At 44.3% G+C, this 21,307-nt stretch overlaps 1 protein-coding gene across 1 annotated transcript in view; it reads left to right on the plus strand.

The window, feature by feature from the left end:
• LOC147108303 (perilipin-3-like) overlaps positions 1–19,520 on the plus strand; it is a 30,809-nt gene extending 11,289 nt beyond the window's left edge. Inside the window, exons 2-8 of the mRNA XM_086006004.1 lie at positions 8,162–8,202; positions 9,340–9,535; positions 11,538–11,620; positions 14,391–14,628; positions 16,280–16,464; positions 16,912–17,052; positions 18,199–19,520. Coding sequence (XP_085862130.1) covers positions 8,162–8,202; positions 9,340–9,535; positions 11,538–11,620; positions 14,391–14,628; positions 16,280–16,464; positions 16,912–17,052; positions 18,199–18,570 — 1,256 coding nt within the window. The 3' untranslated portion in view covers positions 18,571–19,520. The remainder of the gene's footprint in view (positions 1–8,161; positions 8,203–9,339; positions 9,536–11,537; positions 11,621–14,390; positions 14,629–16,279; positions 16,465–16,911; positions 17,053–18,198) is intronic.
• The last annotated feature ends 1,787 nt before the right edge of the window (positions 19,521–21,307 follow it).

Below are 21,307 nucleotides of genomic sequence, written 5' to 3' on the forward strand. Positions count from 1 at the left end.
GCCGCAGACCAACCGCTGCCCTCCTGGGTTGCTGGACGCCACTGGTCCCAGCAGCTCCACTCCCCTCCGACACTTCCTCCAGGCTCTCCTCCAGGGAAGACGTGTCCACTACTTCGGCATCTGCAGCCGCACCTGACTGCTGCCCTGATGGTCCACCTTCCTGTTCCTCCTCCTCCTCGGAGGGGCTGTCACTGGCAGCTTCAGGGAGCTTCTCATCACCAGCTGAAAGCAGGAAGGCACAAGAGTAGCTTTAGAGTGAGGAGAGGGCGTCAGCGAGGGAGGCATGACTGGTGGCATTCAGCGCATTGGTCGGACAATGGCAAAGGAGGTAGATCGGATGCGCAAGTGCGACGAGAGAGGTCCAAAAGGTGATGTCCATACCATTGTGGCCCAGAAGAGGGTCGGCATCTCCACAGGCGACGGGCCCAATCACCCGGGGTCCCATGAGGCGACTCACGCGCTCCTCCAGGGGAGTGAGCTCCTGGATCTGGGGGCGGCCTCCCCCGGTCTGCTCCTGGTGCCTTCGGTTGTTGGCAAGTTTTGCCTGCAAGAGAAAGGACGGCCTGTAAGTACGGTGTGTAGCCCTGATGTGGTGTGCGCTGCCTCCCATGGTGGAATAGCTTGGCCAGTGTGTAGCCCTGATGTGGTGTGCACTGCCTCCCATGGGGGAATAGCTTGGCCAGTGTGTAGCCCTGATGTGGTGTGCACTGCCTCCCATGATGGAATAGCTTGGCCAGTGTGTAGCCCTGATGTGGTGTGCACTGCTTCCCATGGTGTAAAGTGCAGAATGTGCAATTGATGTTCATGACTGTCCCATAGCTGCTGGCTGAGGGCTGGCCATTAGGGCTTTCAGGTCCCTTTGCCCATCATGTCAGGTGTACATGCAAGGATGAGGAGGAGACTGTAAAGGGTACTCACCCTGACAATCCTGGTCAGGTCATTAAACTTCTTCCGGCATTGGACATTGTCCCTGGGGGCATCGCCGATGGCCGACACCCAGCGGGCGACCTCCCTCCAGGCTTTCCTATAGACGCTGGTGGCAGGCTTCCTGCCAGTGTCCGGGAACAAGATGTGCTGTCTCTTCTCCAAGGCCCTCACCATCACCTTCAAGTCATGGGCTGAGAAGCGCAGGGCACGCTCACGGGCCTTCTGTACCGTTGCCATGGCTCCTTCTGATCACCAGCAGTGTTCAGGCCTAGCTGGAAGGCTGCAGTGTGCAGGCCGTTACAGCAGAGCAAGTCGACCCTTCCCCCTTTAAGAGCTGGCCGGCGCCACGGTGTCTGCTGTCAATCAAGAAATGACCGCACCTGCGCTGCGATCGGCCTCGGCGCTATCCCTCTGCACCGCCGGCTTAGCGCCTAAAGATAGGCGTGCAATGCCAGTTTTAGCGCTCAAGCAACCTCTTAGGGCGAAGCTACTGAATATTGGCGAAGTGCCATCGACTTTGCGCCGGGCGCAAACTTTAGCGTGCGCCCGACTTTACCGCCCCAAAAGTGGCTATACTGAATTTCTAGGCCAAGGTGTCTTAATCAAAATGGCATCTGGAACTAATTCACCATTGTTTGGTGTTGCTAATCCAGATGGGAGGTAGAGATTAGTGGTCGAATATACAGCCTTAAATAAGGTAACGGCCCCACATAGTTCACAACAGCAAAATTCCACAGCCCTTCTCTCTGGAATCACGAGGGGAAAAATATAAATCTTGTATTGATCTAGCAAACGGCTTCTGGTCACATCCAATCGAAAAAGCTGATTGGCCAAAAACTGCAATGACTGGACCCAATGGTCATCAGTATTGCTGGACCAGATTGCCCCAGGGATTTCAAAACAGCCCCATTCTTTTTTCAACCCACATCATTGACCTTTTAAAAGACCTACTTAACGTCAATTCTTATGTGGACGATATATATCTGTCACATGACAATCTCCAAGAGCACGTTAAAGCCATTGATAGTGTTTTATCCAGACTTACAACTGCTGGGTACTTAATCAACATAAAAAAGAGTCAACTAGTTCGGGAAGAGGTAGATTTTCTGGGCCTGCGAATAACTGGAAATGGTAGAGGATTAACTCAATCCTATAAAGAAAAATTAGCCACCATTCAATATTCTAAAACTCTGAAATATTTGCAAGCCAGTTTAGGACTCCTGAATTTTGCTGGACCCTTTCCGCCAACCTTTGCCGAGCTCTCAGCACCCCTGTATGCTAGAGTGGGCAAGGCAGAAAAAGGACCATTCATATTTTCACCAGACGATAACTCAAAATTGCAACAATTATGCCGAGAAGTACAAAAAGCCATTGACCTGGAACAGAGGGACCTATAATTTCCCTCAATATTCATCTCAGGTCATCACCTAAAGTGGCAGTTGCAGTTTTCTATAATAAAAAGAGCATAGTGCCCATTCAGTTCCATTCTTATAACTTTTCCAATGTCGAAAGGAGGTACATTAAAAAAGAAAGGGTCATGACTATGGTAATCCAATGCCTCATCAAGGCACGAACCCTTCAAGGGAAATACCCCATTTACTGAGATTCCTGATTTAAGATCAGTATTGAGGAGGGCTTCTGATGAATAAAGAGCCACCCAGACCCGATATGATAAATGGGCATCATTCTTGAATGATCCTACACTCATTTTTAAATTCCTCTCCCCGGAAATGGACTTAGAGCATCTCCCCATCATGGAGGATGATGATACGGAGGAGGGAATCAGACAAATACCTATGAGACCGCTTACAGAATACCATCAAGTTATTGGCTGTGATGGATCATCAATGACGATTAAAAAAGGGACATCCCAACAATCCTCAGCTGGGATGGGGATAGTAGTAGGGACTTTTCGAGATTCCTATTCATTGTATCCAGAAGAATTACTGTCTATACCCCTTGGCCATAAGATAGCGCAATATGCTGAAGCCGCAGCATTACAGTATGCTTTAGAAAAGGCAGATCTTATTAAACCCACACTAATCTGCACAGATAGTGACTACTGTAAAAGAGGATATAACCAAGATCTAGTTTTCTGGGAACAAACATATTTTACCAATCATAAGGGTAAACCCATAAAACATAAGTCATTGTGGGAAGATATTCTCCGTTTGAGAAGGGAGAAACAGAATTGGCAGATAATTCATGTAAACGGGCATACCATTGGGACAGTACACTCAAAAGGAAACAGCCTTGCAGACAAACAAGTGAAACGTTCGGTCTGCATGACACCCCCTTGAGAGGGGTCTGCCAACGTTAGTGTAATCACTAGGGCAGAATGGGCAGCTAATCAGAATGAGGAACTTATTCAGCTATTAGACCCAACAAAAGAGAATCCACCAGGATATCCACCAAAGCACTTTTACTCAGAAACCCCTATGGGTATCGTGCTAGTTAAGTTGCCCAAGGGAAACCGAGAAGTACCCCCAAGACACAAATGAGAACAGCATGTAAAAGAAGCTGACGAGGGCATAGGTCAAGCACATTGTGGTGCCAGAACAACATTCTGCAAATTGACGCCCTTATATTGGTGGGCAGGCATGCTTAAGGCCTGTAAGATATACGGGGCAAATTGTGAGCCATGCAATTTAACCAATAAGTCATCGCTAATTAAGCCACCACCATTGGCTCCTGTGAAAGCTGATGAGCCAATGGGAAAATTCTTTATAGACTTTATTGGACCACTTCCCCCGCCTTTGGGATACAGACATGTTCTCATTTGTGTAGATGGATGCACTTCCTTCTACTGGCTGGTCCCCACAAAAACTGTTTCGGAAAACTCACTTGCCAGGGCTATTTCTGATATAATTACTGTAGCCGGTGCACCCAAAATCTTACACTCCGATCAAGGCGGAGCCTTTGTATCTAAGGTCTTCAGAGACTTCTGCGAACAAAGGGGGATTGGGTTAGAGCACAGCACGCCACATCATCCGCAATCAGCGGGGCTGGTGGAACATAAAAACCAGGAAGTAAAAAAGCTATTGGTCAAACTGTGGAGAATCAGGGGGAATAAGTGGACCACCATCATTCCGGAGGTGCAGCTATCACTCAATAATGTGCCTGCTTCTGCATCAGGGACAGTGTCCCCTAAAATTCCATATTATCTGATGTATGGGGTTGAGATGCATACACCGCTTACCCATAGTTCTTTTATTGCCTCTACACACTCTGAGTCCTTGACCCGACAGTGACAGTTAGATTCAAAAAAAGGAAATAACAGAGGCGATTCATCGAATTGATCAGAGGATAAGGGAAGCAAATAGGCAGAAAAAATTGACAAATAAAGCATGGCAGCCCATAGTAGGAGAATGGGTACAGGAAAAGAAGTTCGAGCAAAAACCTGGTTTAAGACCGAAGTGGAAAAAACCTGTTCCAATACATTCTGTTATTAACGAAAGAACAGTTCGAATACATATTAACCAGCCGAATGGCAAGCATATTCGTAAAACTGTCTCAATAGATAATCTCAAAAGATGTCCTGTGGGATACCGAAATGAAGGAACAATACAAGGTGCAGTCGTACACTGTCTTTCAAGACCCAGCTTGGAGCACGACACAGGAAATGGATGCGATCGAATTACTGACGACAGTCAGTCAGAAGGTGTCGCCGGCTCCTCCACATGTTGCTTGGCAATGCATCAGGAATTGGATTCGCGAAAAGCAACAACGGAAACTAGGAAAGATCAACGAGTTACTTCAGCGAAGGAGGAAGACACAGCGGATAAAGAAGGAATCAATTGCGTGCCTGGAAAGGCCTTTACGAAAACAAGAATCAGTACACATGCCGAATCGAAGGAACAGCATGTCAAGCTTCAACTAGTTTCAAATGACGTCTCCTTGACTCGTATGAATAACTCACCTCTACGGAACGTACATCTGCCGATTGGGCATTCTAAGTACATGTTGTTTCGCTAATTGTATGACTATGTACTTATCATCCGTTTAAATTGTGTTCAATTTAAAATAAGGCAAAACATTGTCCTAGGATGACTCAAAAGGAATTTTCATGTAGCACATGATTGTGAATCTCGTGATATTAATATGCTATTGCAACCTTATTAGGAACATTGACCAAACTCTGCCCTGATGTTTTGAGCTCATTTTTTGGTGAAGAGGGAGGTGTAAAGGAAGGAGTCATACCTATTCAGAAAAATACACCATCCTATGAACAGAATTCTGACTTTATTAAAACATGACAAATTGGCTTTAAAAATCTAAAAGCCTCAACGACAAAGGCTGTAAACAGAATACAGGCTTTTGAGATAAGATGAGTTGTTAACACAAAGCTGTAAACACCATACAAGCTTTTGAGATAAAATCGGTTGTTGACACTGAAACAATGGCCCTATTGAATAAGGGGTGGTGCTTCCAGAAAGTCTGAGCTTTGGAAAGAACACAATAAGATTTACCCAGTTAAATTGTTTTAAACAAACACTTTGTAAACAGGCACATGAAAGAGCACAATGGTATAATGTTAAGGTGTCATAAACCAACACACCGGGAAGCAGAAACACAGAACATTAAAGAACCATCATATGCCTTCATAAATATGACATCAATTGAAAGACAGGAGACATAAGTCTGTAATACAACCAATTGAAGTAAATAGGAAAACAATCATGTACTCGGTTGAAGTGTTTTTAATTTACATGTTGTAAAAAGATACAAACAGAAGACTTTGTAGATATGACATCAATAGATGTATCAAGAAATCACATGGCTTTTGTATTAAATTTGGAACACATAGGAGACTCGAAGTCTGCTTACAACCAGCTAAGGTGATTTAAGAATTGAATAGAAGTCCTTCATAAAAATGGCATCAAATAGATACATCTGTTATAACCATTTTTATGATAAGTTTTGAACACCTACACAGCAGACAGAATTCTGCAAGCTAACAGCTAAATTCACAGTAAGAATAGAAAGAAGTCAACAGAAAAATGACTAGAGATAATTAGCTTACATCAGCAGAAAACTTCAAAGAATATACCACTGAAAAAAGGGTATAAAATATAGAACTTTCAAATAGGAAGACAGAAGTCACTGGAAGGGGCAAGTGATTCTCAGCTTCAGAGGCAATGTCTGTAAGTGTTTAACTCTCTGAGTCTCGGGTAATCAAGGTATTTTGATTTTGGTGGATATCCTAGATTAAGAATAAGAAGTAGAAATGTAAAAATGTAACGAAGTTAAGATTTGAGAATAAGGATCTCTGAGAATAAGAATTGTAAGCTATTTGTATTTTGAACTGTTAATGACGTGACTGAATCAGCAGCTGTTAACTATATGTTGGCTCTTTAATAAAATCTATATATTTTTAGAACTGTCTCACAGAGTATTTCTGTATCAAACTCACAAACTCAATCTCTGTACACTCTATGGTGAGGAGTTGCAGAATTCTGGGGGAGTATTCCGGACCCTCATAATATCCGGAAGGTTACAGTCTAGTTAAACTTATTCAAAGTGCTAACTGGAGGATGGTAAAACCTTCAAGTCATTCCTTTCCTTCAGGGAGAGATAGTCTGGACCTTTAGACCCAATTAAGAGTCTTATAGGATTCAGCTATCTGTAACTTTAGTTGAAGGTGAATATCTGGGGAATACACCTGATCCGGGGTAGACCGAAAAGGGCTAGGACTAGTAATTATCCCTTCAGGAAGATATTGTGCAGGCTCGTGGTGCTATGCTATCTCTCAGTGACCTAGTGATATCATGTTGGTATTGCAGTAACAAATCTCCGGATATATTTCATCTTCCAGTGCCATTTGTGACCTAGTTCAATTAATATTTATTCATCTCTGCTCATCAGTAAGCTCAACTCAGGCAGTTGGAGGGGTTTTTCTGTTGGGTTGAAATAATTAGATCAACTTAAATTACATACATGATAGGGTACAAAAGGTTAATGAGACATTGTGTAACCACTTGTCCCCTCGCTATATTTGAGATAGAAGTACGAGCCAAGATTGGAGCTTGAGCTAGATCACAAATATCTTTGGGAGATAAAACCTTTTAGGGTACAGGGGTGCGAAGATGTGGAGGTTACAGATGGGCCAGGCTGAAGTGGAGTGCAGTCTGGGGAGGGGAAAGGGAGATAAAGCCTTTTGATTTTATATGTACTTCCAGTTTGAATTAAATCTTAACATCTTCCTGAAGTAAAAATGACTTGCAAACACTTCCAAAAATCCCAACTGTTTACAAGGCAGGGGAGCATCACGACACTGCCACAAGCAAACCTGTTACCCACCAAAACATATTGGCCCGGATTTTACAGGGCCTATGACTGCGTACGCTGTCGTAAATGCCCCGCAAGTTCCGGGTTTCTGCATGCGCTGCGCAAAAACACGGCACTTGCGATCTGTCAAGTTTCAGCTTAACAGATCATCCGCATGTGCAGGAAATGGGCATTCACTGGCAGAGAGTGGGGCTATTTGCCCAACTACTGCCCACGAAATTCTTACGCGTAGGGCATTCTTTTTACCAGCATAAGGGATTCAATAAATATTAAAATAAAATCATTTATTTTTGGCCCGTTTAACATTTTTTACATTTATTATTCAAAAAATTTAATTTTTGTTTTAAATGTTTAATTAAATTGTATTTTAATTAATTTTAAACATGTGATGTTTTTTATTTAGGTTGTGTGAAAATGTATCTCCAGGGCCACCCGGGCGCGAACATAGCCGCGGAAGAGAGGCAGGCAATCGGGCTGAATGACTCCATCGACCGCCCGCTGCCTGGACCTATTAATGGCCACTTTGGCCAGACCCAGGAGCAGACCCACGAGGAGGTCTTCCGACCCGCCCTCTCCTCTCCGCACCGGGTGGCCGTAGATCAGGAGCGTGGGGCTGAAGTGCAGCCAAAAATCGAGGAGCAGCCCCTTCAAAAAATGGAACAGGGGCTGCAACCTCTCACATTCCGTATATACGTGGAACACGGACTCCTCCAGGCTGCAGAAAAGGCAGGCGGCCTGGGAGTCCGTGAACCTGTTTAAAATGTTATTGCCCGGAACAGCTCCGTGCAACACCCTCCAGGCCAAGTCCCCAATAGAACAAGGGTACAATTAGTGTATGATGTCAGGTTGTTTCATTTTGTGAATTGCTATTGGTTAGTTTAACAACAAGTGGCCCCTCAGCTGATGACGTCAGGTGTATAAATGCATTGCACATGACACCTAACAGGCAAGCAGGCCAAGTTTGCAGAAGTAAGGAATTGGTGGGCTGTAAATAGTTTTGTTTCATTTGGAAATTGTGAAAGAAATTTAATCTTGTTAAACTTCTGCTAGAATAATGCTTGCAAATTACTTTTTAGGATATGTTTTGGTCCTAGGTCTGTACAGAAGCTAAGTAAATGGTAGATCTGTTGTGTTAGCTTAACTTTTCAAGTCTGTGTACAGGCAGTTTGTATATGCAGTATTCTTGGCTCCTTTTGAGGACCTTTCCTGTTCTATACTGTTGAAGTTTCTGTAGTATTTTAGGGGATTGGTGTCCTAGAAAACTTGAAGAAATGTTTTCATCTCTGTCTGTGTCTCCTTCCTTCCTGTCTGTCTGTCTGTCTGTCTGTCTGAACACTTTTGGGTGTAATTTTCACTTAATCTGCCAACTTGTAAAGCTATGGACGCACTATAGAAAAATAAGGGGTTACCGAGTTAGGGTTTGCCTTTTTTAAAGTAATTGCCTGTTCTCTGCTAGGTATAAGCATATGAGTAAATTTGCTATAATATGCTGTTCCAATAATTAATGCCCAATTTTAATCCAGTGACTGTTGGCCTTGCCTTTCCCCAAGTTCTGAGATGACTGGCTGTCTCCTCTGCTAGCTGTGGCAAGACTGCTACTAACTACAACCTTGAATCCTGGTTGGGTATGATGGCTTGGCTCCATGAGAGCAGCTCAAGACCAGAATGCTCTAGCTCTACAAATCTCCTGATTGCACCTAAATGATTACCTGCACTTCTGGGACTCTCTTCTAAAAATAACTAATTACAGTTTTGTAGCTAGCTAGTTAACACTTTCATTGTTATCACTTGTATAGTGGGCTGGGCTCAGGGCCAATTAGTTTAAACTAGTTGAAGCAGAGGCCTACATATCTTGACTGTCCTGCACCCTGAACTGAAAATGGTGCTGTTCCTTGGTTTGTGAGTGGCAAGCTGTTTTTTAGTTTCCTGAAAGCATCTTGATTTCATGACCTGCCCATAGTTACTAGTTTTGAGGATATACTTTGATACTAACTATATGTAGATAGTGAAAATTAATGTTCATAAGTTGGACCATGGAATAATTGTAGAATAGGTACTTAATGTAAGCAGATGCTATTCTCTCAATATACCAATGCCTGGGCAATGATTTGACTTCTGTTTCAGAATGTGGTTGATAGGGTGACGAGCCTGCCGCTTGTGAGCTCTGCCTGTGACCAGGTATCTGCTGCATACACTAGCACCAAGGAGAGCTACCCTGCTGTGAAGACTGTCTGTGATCTGGCAGAGCAGGGAGTGAAAACTATTTCAGCTGTAGCTGCCAGTGGTGCCAAACCAATTATGGACAAGCTGGAGCCTCAAAGTAAGATGAGTCATGAGGGTTTTTATAAACACTAGGCATGCCATCAATAACCATACTAGACAATACAGAAACAATGTGGTATACAGTGCTCCTTGGCTGGGAGTAAATTGAAATGATGTAAATGTACACTTCACTTTAATCTGAACAGTCACAACTATGCATAATTTTGGCTCTTTGTAGATGAGGTCCTGTTCAAATAAATGCAGTTGTTGCTGCTTCTCCCAGGCTATTGGATGAGATGTACCCAACTATAAGCTCCTGGACAGCTTTAATTACTTGTGCTAAATCCAGATCTGTCTACTCATGATGCTCTAGCCATGTGTGGGTGCTGGTCTTTTCATGCTTGTCAATTTTTTATATTAAATATTTTTTATTAGGAAGGATTTATACACTTGGTACACTTCACTGCTTACAGCAGCTTGCTTAAGTAGAAGAGCTGACTTCCTTGGTGTTTAACCAACTAAACTGGCTGTATTACTTTAGTGACATTGAAGTAGCTAGTAATGTGTAAGTACGATAGCGGGTCCCCTCCCTCACCTTTTCCTGATACATTGATGACTATCAGTGCCGTTTCCTGCTCTTGCCCTGAACTAGACAATTTCTTTCACTGCCTCCAATTTCCACCCTTCCCTCACCTTCACATGGTCCATCTCTGACCTTCCTCGACTTCCCTTCCTTGACTTCTCCATCTCCGGGGATAGGTTCTTGACCAATATTCAGTACAAGCCCACTGACTCCCACAGCTACCTGGACTACACTTCCTCCTGTAAGGACTCTATTCCATTGCCTCTGTCTCTGCCGCATCTGCTCTGACGATGCCACCTTCCACACCAGTGTTTCTGACATGTCTTCCTCTTCCCTCAACCAAGGATTCCCCTCTACCGTGGTTGACACAGCCCTCAACCGTGTCCGTTCTATCTCCCGCACTTCTGCCCTCACCCCTGCCCCTCCCTCCCGGAACAACGATAGGGTTCCCCTTGTCCTCACCTTTCACCCCACCAGCCTCCATATTCAACAGATCATTTTCCAGCACCTCAAGTGATCCCACCACCAAATGCATCTTCCCCTCCCCTTTCAGCATTCCGTAGGGACCGCTCCCTCAGACACTCCACTCCTCTATCACCCCTACCCCTTTGCCTGGCAGCTACCAACCCCCACCACTGTCCAGGGCCCCAAACACCCCTTCCAGGTGAAGCAGCCATTTACTTGTACTACTTGCAATTTAATATACTGTATTCGCTGCTCACGATGCGGTCTCCTCTAATTGGGGAGACCAAATGCAGATTGGGTGACCGTAAACTCTCGGAACAGCACCTCATGTTCTGATTAGGCACTTCACAGCCTTCCGGACTCCATATCGAGTTCAACAATTTCAGATCATAACCTCTGCCCGTATTACATTTTTTTACTTTTTTATCCACACCTTTGTTTTGGTTTTCCCCCCCCCTTTTTCTCTCCCACATGGCAGCTGTCTCCCATTCTGCCAGTGCATTTCATACCAAATCTAGAGCTGTCTTTTGTCTCCACTAGTCCTATCGCAGTCTCATTTTGAATACCTCTTAATGTCTCGTCTCTTTTTTTCTCTCCCAGCCTGGCCTCTTAATCTATTTCATTCCCTGTGCCTCTTTAGCCCTGATAAAGGGTTTTGACCTGAAATGTCAACTCTAATTTCTCTCCATGGATGTTGCCTAGCCTGCAGAGTTTTTCCAGCATTTTCTGTTGTCTAGTAACATGCAAGGCTTGGCTATAGATGTGAAAGGTGGCTAACCACACATGCATTGAGACCGCTGTAGTCAAACTTTCATCCTAATATGAAATTGAGAGCATTTTATGTTTTGAATTCATGCTAACTGGCATCATGAATACATTTGCATTGTCCTTTTTCTGGAGCAGTGCCATGACATTACTTCTGCTGCCAGTATATGGCAATTCTCTTTACAGGAAAATGACAGAACTGCAGCCACTCGGTGCTGGATTTGTTTTGACCATGTTCTATGTTCAGTTGCAGCAGCCAATGAGTATGCCTGCAAAGGCTTGGACAAGCTGGAGGAGAAGCTTCCTATCCTGCATCAGCCTACAGACCAGGTTAGTGTTGTATAGTTGGTTTATAACATCAAAGGAGAAAATGCTATTTGCTCTTCTGGAAACTTGTAGCTAAATAGGTCCTAATCCAGAGTAGCAAGGGCACAGAATGTACTCTGGGTGGGGGACTTCAATGTCCATCACCAAAAGTGGCTCAGTAGCACCAGAGCTGGCTGAGTCCTAAAGGACATAACTGCCAGTCTGGGCCTGCGGTCAAGTGAAGTCCCGTCTTCACACAGTGCCACACCACATGGTGGGTGTTCAGTCACTGTGCTAAATGGGATAGATATAGCAGCTCAAAACTAGGCATCTGTGGGGCAGCAGCATTGTATTCCACCACAATCTGTAACCACACGGCCCAGCATATAACTCGCTCTACCATTACCACCAAGCCAGGGGACCAACCCTAGTTCAACGAGTGTAGAAGAGCATGCCAGGAACAGCACCAAGTGTACAAAAGTGAGGTGCCAACCTGGAAAGCTGCAACACAGGACTACATGTATGCTTAAAAAGCAGCATGCTATAGATGGGGGCTAAGCAATTCCCACAATCGACAGATCAGATCAAAGCACTGCAGTCCTGCCACATCCAGTCATGTATGGTGGTGGACCATTAAACAACTTACAGGGGAGGGGGAGGAGGAGGCTCCAAGAATATCCCCATCCTCAATGATGGTGGAGCCCAGCACATGTGTGCAAAGGACAAGGCTGAAGCATTTGCAACTAACTTCAGCCAGAAGTGCTGAGTGGATGATCCATATTGGCCTACTCCTGAGGTCCCCACCATCACAAAGCCAGTCTTCAGCCAATTCAATTCACTCCATGTGATATCAAGAAATGGCTGAGCGCACTGGATACAGCAAAGGCTATAGGCCCAACAATATCCCAGCTATCCTGCTGAAGACTGTGCTCCAGAACTAGCTGTGCCTCTGGCCAAGCAGTTCCAGTACAACTACAACACTGGCATCTGTCTGACAATGTGGAAAACTGCCCAGATATGTCCTGTCCACAAAAAGCAGGACAAATCCAACCCGGCCAAATACCGCCCCATCAGTCTACTCTCAATCATCAGCCAAGTGATGGAAGGTGTCATCGACAGTACTATCAAGCAGCACTTACCAATAACCTGCTCACTGATGCCCAGTTTGGGATCTGCCAAGACCACTCTGCACCCGACCTCATTGCAGCCTTGGTCCAAACATTGACAAAGGAGCTGAATTCCAGAGCTGAGATGAGTGACTGCCCTTGACATCAAGGCAGCATTTGACAGTCTGGCATCAAGGAGCCCTAGTAAAACTGAAGTCAATGGGATTGGGGGAGGGGAGAAACACTCCACTGTCTGGAGTCATGCCTAGCACAAAGGAAGCTGGTTGTGGTGGTTGAAGGTCAATCATCACAGCCCCAGGACATCACTGCAGAGTTCCTCAGGGCAGTGTCCTATGCCCAACCATCTTCAGCAGCTTCATCAATTAATCTTCCCTCCAACATAAAGTCAGAAATGGGAACGTTTGCTGATGCCGACTGCACAATGTTCAGCACCATTCACAACTCTGATAATGAAGCAGTGCATGCAACAAGACCTGGATGACATTCAGGCTTGGGCTGATTAGTGGCAGATAACATTCATGCCACAAGTGCCAGGCAATGACCCTCTAACACACAAGTCTAACCACCTCCCCTTGGCGATGGTAATGCCATTGAATGTCAAATCCCCCACTATCAACATTGTGGCTGTCACCATTAACCAGAAGCTTAACTGGACCTGCCACACACTGTGGCAATGAGAGCAGGTTAGAGGCTAGGTATTTTGTAGTGAGTGTCTCTCCTCCTGACTCCCCAAAACCTTTCCACCATGTACAAGTAAGGAGTGTGATGGAATACTCCTTACTTGCCTGGATGAGTGCATCTGCCACAACACTCTTAAGCTTCACACCATCCAAGACACAGCAGCCTGCTTCATTGGCACCCGATCCACCACCTTAAACATTCACTCCCTCCACCACTGGCGCACCATGGCTGTAGTATGTACCATCTACAAGATGCACGGCAGCAACTCCAACCCCACTACCTCTTCCACCTAGAAGGACAAGGGCAGCAGGTGCATGGGAACACTACCAACTCCAAGCCACACACCATCCTGACTTGGAAGTATATCTCCAATCCTTCATTGCTGGGTCAAAATCCTGGAACTCCCTACCTAACAGCACTGGGAGTACCTTCACCACACGGACTGCAGCGGTTCAAGAAGGCGGCTCACTGCCACCTTCTCAAGGGCCACTAGGAGTAGGCAATAAATGCTGGCATGGCCAGCAACACCCTGATCCCATAAAAACAAATAAAAGAAAAAACACTACTTTTTAGTATCTTTAATTGATAATCTTCTGTGCTGACTTGTCAGCTATCTGTTTGGTCCTATCCCTTTTTTTTAAAAATAACTAATGTTTGTTAATTGAGGGAGTCCAGTTGAGCTCTCCTGGTTCTATAGTACCTGTGAATTGTGCACTTGAACAGGCAAATGGCCTCTGATTAACACTTCAACCAGAGGACACCCCCCTCTAAACAATTAATCTCGATTATTTAAGCCCTGGACTTTGATCCTGTGACCATTTTTAGTAGATGTTGGGTGAAAATTGTCTCCATGATTAAGTCACTCATAGCTGAAGCCTCTATTCAAATGCTCACTTGATCAGTTAGAATTAAACTTCTATTTACAATGGAATAACTTCATACCTGCTAGCCTGTAACTTTTGACCTGCTATTCCATGATATTACAGGTCCTTGCTGAAACAAAGGCACTAGTGACATCAACCGTGACTGATGTAAAAGAATCAATGATGGGGGTTGTAGACATGACGACAACTGCAGTACAAGGCAACCTGGAAAGAACTAAAGCAGTTGTGGTTGAAGGTGCCAGTGCTGTGGGTCAGCTGGTGGCTACTGGTCTGGATATTTCTCTCTCCAAATCTGAGGAGCTGGTTGATCACTATCTTCCCATGACCAAGGAAGAGCTAGGTAACTACAAACCTGAAACCTTTACTACTTGTCACTCTGCTAGTTATAATGACTGCCCTTGACTGTGTTGCATTTCAATCTGCTTCAATGAGCCCATATTGAATACGCCAGGTTGGGTAGTGTCTATCTTCTGCTATTAAGTAATAAATGCTGCTTGAGGTTTTTCCAAAAATCAAATCTTGCTTCGAGCATAGCTAATCCTTGACCAACCCAGCTTGAGTTCTCCTGTTGCCCCTTCTATTGGCACAGCGAGAGCCCCAGGTGGGCAGAGGAAATGCTTCAAGGACACCCTCAAAGCCTCCTTGGAAAAAGTGGAACATCCCCACCGACACCTGGGCATCCCTGGCCCAAGACCGCACAAAGTGGAGAAGCATCCGGGAAGGCGCCGAACACCTCAAGTCTCATCGCCGGGAGCAAGTGCAAGGAACGCACGTCAACCCAAGCATCCCGCCCCTTCAACCACCGTCTGCCCCACCTGTGACAGACTGTAGGTCCCACATTCGACTCCTCAGTCACCTGCAAACTCATTTTTAAATTGGAAGCAAGTCATCCTTGGTTCTGAGGGACTGCCGAAGAAGACCATGAACTTGCAACTGTATCTCCTGGGGAGGAAGGAATATTCTTGCAGGTGTCTTCTCCTCTTAGGCAGCCCCTCTGAACTGAGGCTGACTTGCTTCCACACCAAGTTCTCTGGTGACTTGAGTCCAATGCGGGACCTAGTCTCTATAGCAGTATGGCATTCCGGTCTGTTGCTGTTGGAGTTGTCCATGAGGGCCCTGATGTTCCAGGTCCTGAACTTCATTTTCAAGCGTGATGATGCCTGTGGGAGTTCTTAATGTGGGGTGGCCATTGCACACCAGCTACCACATGGGCTTGACAGAGCAAGGTCTTGGTCCAATGGCAAGGGGATACAAGATTGGAGACCAGGTTCTGCTACTTCAGCCTAGCATACACTCCCAGGGCAGGATCCTTCCAATCTGCTAACTATATACAATGCTCAGTCTAGTCTGGGGTAGCTCAGCAGTCAAGAGTGTCATACAACCATTCTCAGCAAGTCCTCACATGATTACCTTCTATCTCACACCATGATGTGATGAGGCTGATTCCCATATTTGGGCCTCTGTTATGAGCAGATTCATGCAAGTTTCATTCACTGAGGAACAAAACACTGAGGAGGCACAATATAAGTCTTTCGAATGCTGAAAGACAGTCGATGTAGATATAATCAAAATGCTGTGGATGTTGGAAATCTGACACGAACAGAAAATGAGTTGTATACATATATGGTTGGAAAGTGAACTGGGTGTTATAGGGATAAATATAGATGGCGATGACCAAATATTCCAAGGCAACTGAGGAAGTCCTGTGCTGCTAGGATTGTGGTGGCAGAGGGTGCTTTGAGCATGGATGGTCTTGATATCTGTGGAGGATGGCTGGCCAAGGCTGAATATTGGAAATGTAGAAGTGGCTTCATATTGTTAGTTGTTGCTTGATTGACTTGGGAGATTAGGCAGTATTTTATACAGATCTTTCCCAGAGATGAAATGGGTGGATAGAGTCCATTATTGTCTTGATTGTACATGGTTCATACTTTGCAGTAACAAAGTGCTGCCTCATGATATCTAGCCTAAAGATTCTGATTTTCTTTCAGCAAAAGTGGCTACTTCTGAAGGTTCTGACACTGCGACAGTACAAGAGCAGAGTTATTATGTACGCTTGGGCTCTTTGTCCTCAAAGGTTCGTAATCGTGCATACCAGTGTTCCATAGCCAAGATACAGCAAGCCAAGCAGAATGGTCAGGAGACCCTCTCTCATCTCCACAACCTTGTAGATCTGGTAAGGAAAAAACTGTCTTGTGCAGTCTGTATGTGGATGCCATATTAGCTGTGCTCTTGCACTGCCAATTTTGCATAAAGTTCAACATCACTAATCAACTGATTCCTGTTTCATTTCACCTTCAAGGATAAAGATTGGAGACTACAATCTAACATTATGCCCTAGATAAGTCTGACTTGTACACTGTAGCTTCAACATGCCTGAAAGATTGTCCTACTGGAGATCTTGTTCAAGTTGAATTTATTCCTCTTTACAACCCCCTTTCTCCCCCCCCCCCCCCCCCCCCCCCCCCCACCCAAAAAAAAGTGTCTGCTCCTTTTGCATAGTAGCTAAGTTCACTCTTCACCCCATCCTGGTTGGCTTTTCCTCTGAATATACTAATTCACCCTTTAACCTTGATTGCTAGAATGCATGACTATCCTGACTAAATGTGACTCGTACTTTTAGATTGAAATGGCCAAGAAAGGAGCAGAATCAGCACATTTCAAGCTACAGGATGTTCGAGCAACTTTGAATCTGATTCTGCTTGACTGGAGAAAGCAGCAGCCAGATGGCCAAGCAAAAGAAGAGCTGTCTGAGAAACCTGAAGTAAGAACTTGAGCAATTGCTGATGTAGAGGCAGTCTGATATGTAACTTGTCTTTTCCCATCCTCTTCTTCCCTGGAAGTTCATGATGTCTAGCAATTTGAGATGCTAAATGAGGCAACCACTGTCTCTTCACCCTCCTTGTGAAGGATTTTTGATAAATGCCACCTAGGCCATTTCTACCTGCAGTAACTGGACCAGCACTGCTATTTCAGCAGGTGACTTGCCCTGCACCAACACATGGTATCTTGTGTTCAATAGCTCCAACTGTCTGCATTTTAGTATATTACATTACCCATGTGCATGTACCTTGTCCACCTAGTTCAGTTCAAATACAACATATGGTACCACTTTAAAAGCATAAGTGTCAGCTTAGCTGTTAGTTGCCCCACTCGTGAGACTTACTACACCAAATTATGTTGATCAGTGTTGCAATCCTGAAGAGGCATTAAACCAATATTGTCTGCACTAGTTAAAGATGAACATAAAACATGCAATGGCCTTGCTCCGAGAAGTTTCTCACCTACCCAACAACTTCATTTGTGCTGCCTCCTTGACAGCATTTGTCTAAAACTAACTACACTTCAGGATTTCCGCAAGCAGATATCTGTTTAAACTTGCACCAGTTTGGATTAGTGAGAAACTATTTGGTTGGCACATGTATTGATTTCTTTGTGGGTTCAATGATGACACATTGATGAAAGAGATTCTATTTTAATCTAAAGTTTGTTCAACTATCTTAACAGCATTACAGGAGACACCATCTTAGAGATCCATCTAAAACTAAACTGCTTGTCTCTCTCATGCCCTCTGATTATTTATGCCTGACCAGCAATCAGGCAAATATGCTGGTAAGGCATAAATAATCAAACCAGCAAATATCATCACTATTTGCTGATATCATTACAGCACACTTCAATGTTCTTGGATCCATTCTTCTTGATATTCACTAACTTGTCAATGGCCAGGCACTCTGCCCCCTCTTCCACCCCCCTTGGGAAATTCCATGAGGTTTGCAAGCAATTTGACTGTTTTCATTGCCTCTCTGCTTCCCTTCCAATAGGCAAGTAATACCAGGATAAATATAAAACTTTCTGGAGTAACATTGGGTACAGATTGAACAAACTATTTTTTTTTGTTTAATTCTAGCAAATTGAATCTGAAACACTGGCCATGATTCAGGATTTCTCTGATCGGCTACAAACCATCTGCCGGACCCTGGCTTCGAATGTTCATGGTCTGCCTCAGAATATTGAAGATCAAGTGCAGCATATCTGTAAACTAGCAGAAGAGATCAACCGCTCTCTTTCATCAGCCAACTCCTTCCAGGATCTGTCTACACCATTCCTAGCACAGAGTAAAGAGCAACTGCTGAAGATCCATGAGGCAATGGATGGGGTGATGGATTATGTGCTTCACAACACTCCCCTTAGCTGGCTGGTGGGACCCTTTATCCCACAGCTGACAGAAGGCCAGGAGCCAGTAGAAATGAAACCCACCGGAATTGACAAGTCTCAATAGATTGTGGTCTTTTCCTTGCTAGGCTGGATGCTTGAATTGAAAGCCTCGCTGGCATAGTTGTTTATCTCTAGCACTTTATTCCAAACTGTAGAGTACATTATACTGAATGTATTTGCAGTCAATGTTGCCTTAATCTTGGCTGGCTTTATTTAGTGGGCTAACTGTTTAGGGTTTTGAGGCAACTTCATTTGTATCTAATGGTTTTTTGCAGTTTGGTAGTTTTCAAACATGTGACTAGTTTACACTAAATGCAGTGAACAAGTGCCTTGCAATTGCAACTGGTCTGCCTTAATGAAGATTCTGACTAATGGCTCTATATGCAATTTTGTCATTATTGTAATAAACAATTGCATGTAAAATGAACCAGTGTAGTGCAAATCTAATTCTGCCCATCTGACTCCAGTACAGAAACCCTATAAAGCAGCTATAGGATATTGGATTAGCTTATGCCTACTTGCAGTCTGCTGTAAGTAAACCCCAGACCTCCATTCCTCTAGTGACTGTTTCATCACAGACCATCACATCTGTTCTCATTACTGAAGTGACTGCATTCAGTAAAAATTACTAACCACCTACTTGCAGTGGCATTCCAAAAAGTTCAGCTGCTGATTGTTTTCTAATTGGTGCAATAACTTTAATTGTCTTCAGTTTCCTTGTTAGTACTGGTTTTCTCACTAACCATGGTTTGTAGATTATGGAGTAAAGCTTTAGGTTTTGCATTGCCAAACTTTTTTTTGCTGCATCGTGCAGGCCTTGGGTAGCCTTTGCATTTCAGGCTCTTTGGTAACTCTCAATACATTGCTATTTGGGGAACTGACCAGAATGACTGACTAGATTGTAATCTTGCGGAGTGTGATTGAATTCAGAATCTATCCAATTCATTCTGCAAATGTAACACTCTCTTGCCTAGGTAAGGGTTTTTTGGGGTCAAGTAAATGGCTGCACCTTTACTTGCTGTGTCTTGACTGAAGATGCTTTTCAATTAACATCCACATTTTACATGGAGTGAGTAGTATGTCTGATCAACATGCTTCAGCTCTAGGACCTTGGTTAAGTCAGTCCAAACCAATGGGAAAATGTTCCTATTGGTGCAGTGCCACTGGGCTTATGAAGGACATTTCAGGGATGAAGAAAATGTTTAACTGATTCCCTTTACTTCAATGTTTCCCAAATATTTAAGGATTATCCTTGCAAATTGTTGACTAGTAGCAATGAGACTGAATATTTAATTTGCATCCTGTACTCCTTATTCTGAAGCAGCTGTTCAAAATTGAGGCCCTGACCACTAGGATTCTGGTCTTTGAAGCCCAGGTGATTTGGTCTTTAATATCTGTTAGCTTGTTATGTTTGAATTTATGAATAGGTGCTGTTCTTGGCACTACCTCGGCAGTGGATGAATTCTAAATCCTAACCCCTAAGATCTAAGCAAATGAACAGTGTTGTGTGCCCCACCCCCTGGCTTCCAGGTTTCCAAGTGGCCCTTGGACAATGCTTGAACACCTGCTCCACATACTTCAGTGTCATAGGATTATTCAATGGGTTCCACAAGAGCTGGAGTAAATGAAATGAAGTGAGCCTAGAGCATGTCATGTCCGCGTATCAATAACACAGACTGCAGGAGAACGGTAATAACAGGTGTTTACTGAACAGAGGGTATGCTGGAACTAACTGTACAAATTACTACATGGTGTTACATACTGGTGTGGTCACTACTGGTACTGCAGTATACAGGGGCTGTAAGAGTTCCCCTCAAAGGTACATACATTACAATTCCTCCCCTTTTTAGATAAACAGTACATAACATTCATTTAACAATTAAATAATTAATTACAATTAAAATTTTCTTTGTACTATATCCATCAGCTGCAAGTAATCATTTATAAATTCAGTCTTTGAGGAGGCTTCCTGATCCTGTCAGGATAGCGCCTTTCTCGAGTATCCTGTTCTTGCGGCGCAGTCGATTCTGGCTCAGTCATTGGTTGGTTCATCAGCTTCCAATACCACTGATTCTGAAGTAGATGCAATCTGTACTTCGGGTTCATCACCAGGTGCGTATGATCATGGCATGGGTTTGACTTGTTCCTGTGACTCTAGAATCTGGTCAGCATAGCGTTGCTCAATGCTCTCTCTCCAACGTCCACTGTGTACATTAGTGGTCCCTGCCGTGTGCATATTGTTCCTGGCTGCCATTTTTCTGTTCGGTAGTCGCGGGCCAAGACTGGTTGCCCTATCTTGAAGCTCCTGGTTGGCTTCTCATTGTGCTGGAATTGCTTATTCTCAACATCTCGTCTTATGTTTGGTTTGAGCAAACCTAGGCAACATCTTAACCTTTGGTTAAAGAATATCATGGCTGGAGCTTGGTTGGTGACTGCATGTGTCGCATTCCAGTAAGCAAACAAGAAATTATCCACCTTGTGTTGCAGTGGTATGTTGTCATTATACATCGCCTTTATTGCTTTTTTTTAAAGGTTTGAACAAACCTCTCAGCCAATCCATTTGTGGCTGGGTGATATGGGGCGGATGTGTAATGCTTTACCCCATTATTCCTCAAAAACCTCTGGAAATCCTCGGACACAAACTGTGGTCCATTGCCAGAGCAAATCTGTTCTGGTAAGCCATTCCTGGCACAGATGGTCTGTAGGACTGCAATAGTTTTCTCCGTGGTGGTGGTGGAGGACATTTTGATGACCTCTGGCCATTTCGAATATGCATCCACGGCGACAATGTGTACCCGTTG

The sequence above is a fragment of the Somniosus microcephalus genome, chromosome 13 (assembly GCF_052327205.1).
Source record: "Somniosus microcephalus isolate GS21.2 chromosome 13, FLI_Smic_1.0, whole genome shotgun sequence".
NCBI classification, from domain to species: domain Eukaryota; kingdom Metazoa; phylum Chordata; class Chondrichthyes; order Squaliformes; family Somniosidae; genus Somniosus; species Somniosus microcephalus.